The sequence below is a fragment of the Bidens hawaiensis genome, unplaced genomic scaffold, assembly GCF_021521415.1.
Source record: "Bidens hawaiensis isolate Kalapana, Puna unplaced genomic scaffold, B.hawaiensis_p1.1 tig00016232_1, whole genome shotgun sequence".
Classification (NCBI taxonomy): domain Eukaryota; kingdom Viridiplantae; phylum Streptophyta; class Magnoliopsida; order Asterales; family Asteraceae; genus Bidens; species Bidens hawaiensis.
The window spans coordinates 292,030-297,299 of NW_027492481.1; the positions used below are offsets into that span (position 1 = coordinate 292,030).

General features: G+C 40.0%; 1 protein-coding gene across 1 annotated transcript; it reads left to right on the plus strand.

Moving 5' to 3' along the window:
• The first annotated feature begins 2,146 nt into the window (after positions 1 to 2,146).
• LOC143551026 (3'-5' exonuclease-like) lies at positions 2,147 to 5,028 on the plus strand. Its single transcript, XM_077041559.1, has 6 exons — positions 2,147 to 2,375; positions 3,263 to 3,442; positions 3,529 to 3,659; positions 3,738 to 3,899; positions 4,567 to 4,677; positions 4,848 to 5,028. The coding sequence occupies exons 1-6, from the start codon at positions 2,147 to 2,149 to the stop codon at positions 4,923 to 4,925; spliced, it is 891 nt and encodes a 296-aa protein (XP_076897674.1). The 3' UTR covers positions 4,926 to 5,028.
• The last annotated feature ends 242 nt before the right edge of the window (positions 5,029 to 5,270 follow it).

The following is a 5,270-nucleotide window of genomic DNA, read 5'->3' on the forward strand; positions in this document are numbered from 1 at the left end:
AACCATGCCCTGGCTGCTCCGACCAGAGTCATCTGGAACATGTAACACCACGTGGGTTCCGTCCAGTTACTGACGGTAGCCCCTGCAATGAACCTGTTCAAATGGTCATCTGGGTCGGATAGACCATCATAAGTGCCAATGTTGGACATTTGTTTGGCACTTCTCGGGGCAATTGCTTCTGCAATGTCCCTTGCAAATTTTGACTTTCCTGCATTCGTAGCAGTTGGTCTGAAGGTTTTGGAGAAGTCACGCGGGTTTTTCTCCGCGTTTGTTGGTTTAAAGGCTTCCCCAAAATTCCTTTTTGGCTGGGGGTCCGTTTCCTTACGCTTCCCTTTCGCCATATGGCGAGGGTTTGCGTCGGTGTCGGACTCCCTCTCGTCGTCTGAGTACTCGCCCTCGCTGTTCATAATGAGGTGTTGGCGAGTACTGTCGAATTCGTCAGCCTGTTGAACTGAACGCAAGCGTTCGTCCAATTCAGCTTGGAACTCTTTCTGACGTGCTTCGGCCCACGCCTTTACTTGATCTAGTGTTTGGCGAGGGACCCTCGTTCGTTTTTCCAGCTGGGTATCGGTGAACCCCAGTGGAATATTTACTCCACTTGCCCCGGCTTGGGTAGTCGGGGTAGTGTTCGTAAGGATTGTATAACCTCCGGTGTTTCCCCCAGTTGCTGGGGTTGTTACCGGGGTTTCTTGGTCGGTTACTGGCCTTTGGACCGGAGTAACGTTAACCATTTCTTCAGAAAATTCGAAAAAACTAAATTAGTTCTAGCTTTTATGCACGGATGGCGCCAATGAAGAAACACTAAGAGACCCGGTACAGATTATAGATAATCTGGGGGTTAAGTAATGTTTCCCACGGATGAGATCTAGCTGAGAAGGCTGTTCTTCAGGAGACCTGCAAAACAAACACCGTAAGCTCGTCACTGAGAAGGGGGGGGGGTTCCTCCTTGTGACCACCCTCCGGCGTGAGAATCAGACTAGGTTGCTCTGAATATAAGTGTATATTAAGAGATTGCTAGATGACTGGATAGCAGATGATCTTACCATTCCAAGATGTTGGAGTATTTATAGCCGAAGGTAGGTTTCCTAGAAGGTACAGCCGGCTGAATAGTATTCCTGTTCTACCAACAGTGGACTATGCACAGGCCATACTGGTTGGTGGATAGATTACGGCCAACAGTAACTATGTCGGCTGCACTATTCCTCCAACTGTAGATTATGCACGTCCTACCTACTGTGGATTATACGCAGGCCATGCTGGTTGGTGAATAGGTTACGGCCAACAGTAACACTATTTCACCAACTGTAGGCTGCGCACGCCCTGCAGTAAGGGTTGGTGAGTAGGTAGCGGCTAATAGTGACAAACAGTACTAGAGGGTGCTCCTCCTCGCACTGTTGTCGGTGAGCTGTCACCCTGTGATTGGCTCATGGGCTGTTCTGGTCAGATCGTCTGTCCTATCCATACCTTGGTAGGTATAGTACAAAAGATCTTTCAGAATCATACAGACTGGCTCATTTAGGCGGGATTGTTCCCGCCTTGCTCATTCCTTCATGTGACTACTGAAGTATCTATTGTCTTGTGCGTGTAGCCCTGCTGTCTGCGGGTAGCCTTCCCTGATGGCTTGTATCCGCAACTGCGGGAACAGGCGGGGTACTTCACCCTTGGGAGGATTTCCCTGCGTGTACAGCTTGCGTACTGCGCGTAAGGTTCTATGAGCATGGTGGGTCCTGCGGAAGCAGATGGCCTTTGCGCAGACGTCCCTGTTCAAGGTGAGTCTTGCGGGACCAACTGGGCTCTGCTGGGACCTACCTCTTCAGAACACATTATCGATCGTTCACGAATACAATTGAACGAACGAGTCTCTATTCATATTCGTTTGTTTAGTTTAACTAATAATAAACATTCCGTCAAATAGTTCACAAACTATTCGTTAACCATCCCTAGTCGTGAGGTGCAATCACGGAATCACCTACGTGACAATTCTACGTGTGAAGTGTGAGGTTTGAAAATCTAATTTCTCAAAAATATTTAAACAAAATAAAAAATCCCGCCCGCGGGCCTACCGAGTGACTTAAAACAAACCCGTTTCCTTGACGGGTACAAACCACCCGTTTATTACGATTACATTTTCCGACGTGTTGATGGAATGGAATGCTCCGATTGGGATATTGATTTCACCGAAGAAGAACTCCAATCTATCGACGCAATATTCGAATCTTACAAACCTCCCGTCGCCGCCGATTGCGACGGAGATCATCGCCCTAAAACACGCCGGAGATTGCCGGATTCGTTGTTCACATTTTCACGGATTGCTGCTTCAAGTTCGTCTTCGTTATTGCCGTGCCCTAGAAATCGGTTCACCTCCTCTTATCGTGGTAATTTGTTTTGTTTTATTTCAGTTAGGTATTTGATTAATCTAACTCTAAATATATTAGCAAACTGATTAATTGCCTGATAACTATCAATCATGAAACTTAGCAAAATGTTGATACATTTATCTACTTTTTTTTCAAAAAATAAAAAAAAAACTTTTGGTTGCCTGAAGCTGTTATCTCTCTGTGCATCATTATTGTTCCCTACTTGGGGTGTGCAAAATAACTGAAAACTAAAAAATAACTTTTGTGACTTCTGTTTTCAGTTTCTCGGTTCGGTATCTAACCGTATCTGAATTGTGAATTCAGCTTTTGATTCCACAAATTTTGCTAATTCGGATAACCGAATAGTGACTCGTTTAATCTGATAATCGAATTAAATTAGTTTGGTTATGTCAGAGTGTCAGACACATTATCAAATCAGTTCCGTTTGGTTTCCGGTTTGGGCCAAAAAAGTACCAAACCGAATAAATCAATTTAATTTGGTTCAGTTAGGTTAGACACATTTCTAGTTCGGTTTGATTTGGTTTTCGGTTTGGGCCAAAAAAGTACGAAACCGAATAAACCGAAACAAATAAACTGAATAACTTGATATTCGAATCAATGAACACTCGAATTCCAAACATATATATTTGAATATTGAAATGTACGTATTTCCCCTAAATCGGCTGTAATTTTAAACAAGAGACTATTGCAAAACGTACTGCATGTGCATAGTTTCAAGGACAATGGAATCAAAGAAACGAAGGATCAGTTGTAGGATTATGCAATACATATTACAGAGTAATCTTGTTGCTTTACTTTGTAGAACAAACAGTTCTAGAATTACAGCTTACATGCCAACATGGGTAATTGATTTTTGAGCATCTTATTTGTGATTCCTGTTTCAGATACATCAAAGATGAGATATCCTGCAATGACTTTCAAAGGCCATATCGTTTACAGCAGAACATTTTCAGAGGTGGAGAAAGCTGCAGACGAGCTATTAAAATTTTTTGAAACTATGAACGGTGATGGCAACCGTCCTGTTATTGGATTTGACATTGAGTGGAGACCAATATTCAAGAAAGGTTGCTGTCTTAACCGAGTATTTTATATTGTTTCGTTGTGGTCCATGTAATATTTTTTCATAGACATAATAATCTGAATTGTGCAGGTGCGACACAATCCAAGGCAGCAGTTTTACAGATATGTGCTGATGTAGCCCGTTGTCATGTAATGCATATTATTCATTCTGGATTTCCTCAAAATTTGAAGTCTCTTCTTGGGGATTCTAGGTTTCTAAAGGTTAGTGAACTGCGAATATTGTGGATTTGAATGTTACTCTTTGTTCATATTATTATGCAATCTTTGTTAAATGAATAGGTTGGAGTTGGTATTGCTGGTGATGCTCGTAAGATCTTTAAAGATCATAACGTGTCTGTAGACGCTTTAGAAGACTTGTCACGTTTGGCCAATAAAAAGCTCGGTGGAGAGCCCAAGATGTGGGGTCTGTCATCATTAACCGAAAAGCTTACATGTAAGCAGGTAAGTTTACTAAAGGCAGAAATTTTGAACAACTCGGAGTTTGGTCAAAATGGGTTTCTCTCAATTGTGTTTTTTCTCCAACGGGTCATACGGTAAACGAGTCAAACGTGTCGAACTGGTCAAACGCTACACTTTAAAGTGTTTTTAGATGCTTGAAACATCTTAAGCCGCTTTAATAAGAAAACCTTGATTGTTATTTTAACAAGTATAGTTTTAATTAGCAAATTCAGAACATTAAATTTATATAATATATGTTCTTTTTATCATGAAAATGTGAATCATTATACTTCTTTTTCGTCCAAAATTATTCATTCTTCAAAATGTAGGGACACTTTTATGCTTAATAATGGGTTTATTATGAACTTCTGTTTAATCTCAAATAAAAATATTTAGCTTTCAAGGAACATGTCAATGGGTCAAACACTCAAAACAGGTTGAAAGTCATCCAAATTTGTTTTCAAATATTACAACGTTCTAAATCGCCTTTATTCAATGATTCAGATTAAGTTTTAATAAAATAGTTTTTATTACCATATTCAACACATTATTTATTTGTAAAAATGGACAAAAAGTGTTCGTGTATTAACCTGACCTGATCCGTTTCAACCTGAGCATGCACTGACTCATTAATCTTACAGTTTCTAACCAAGATTTTAACTGCATGCAGGTTTTAAAGCCCTCCAAGATTAGATTAGGAAATTGGGAAAGAAATCCTTTGTCAGCAGAACAACTGAATTATGCAGCCACAGATGCATTTGTTTCTTGGCATTTGTTTGAGGTAAGCAAAATGGGCGGGTCAAGATGGGTAGAACTTTCAACCCGTCAAAACTTATAATGGGTCGGCTTGACTAATATAGAAGATATGATTACGAAAATTATTATCATGATAACGAACCAATTTATTTAAAACAAATATTCTCACACACGAATTAACCTCATATTGATCAGGTTCTCAACCGTCTACCAGATTCTGATACCCATACAAACGAGGTGGCGGAAACCGTGGCACCTTCATCAGTTTCTTGAAGCAGAAGCAACTTATTGTTAAATTTAAACCATTTGTAAGTCCCCTGGCTTGCAACATATTGGCCTTATTTTTTTCTCATTTAATTATCTGGGAACGTTTTAATGGTTAATTAAATTTTTATTTATATTTTAAGTAATGTTATAAATATTTTTGTTTTCTAAATACTTTTAGTCTTTTACCCAAGGTATTTAGTTTACTGGAGCTGAGAAAAAAGGTGAGGCTTAGCTCGTTGGAAGAGGTTAAAACGATTAATTAAGTAGTTCTTGGTAGGGTTGAGCAGAGAAACCTATAAACAGAACCATAAGTGGAAAAATAAAAATATCATACTGAAATGATTGAAGAAA

What these genes read in the sequence shown, in the direction of transcription:
- LOC143551026 (XM_077041559.1), top strand. Translation starts at nt 2,147, where the DNA reads ATGGAATGCTCCGATTGGGATATTGATTTCACCGAAGAAGAACTCCAA. An exon ending in GAGACCAATATTCAAGAAAG is followed by an intron (nt 3,443 to 3,528) that starts GTTGCTGTCTTA and finishes TGAATTGTGCAG; the next exon opens with GTGCGACACAATCCAAGGCA. An exon ending in AAAAGCTTACATGTAAGCAG is followed by an intron (nt 3,900 to 4,566) that starts GTAAGTTTACTA and finishes AACTGCATGCAG; the next exon opens with GTTTTAAAGCCCTCCAAGAT.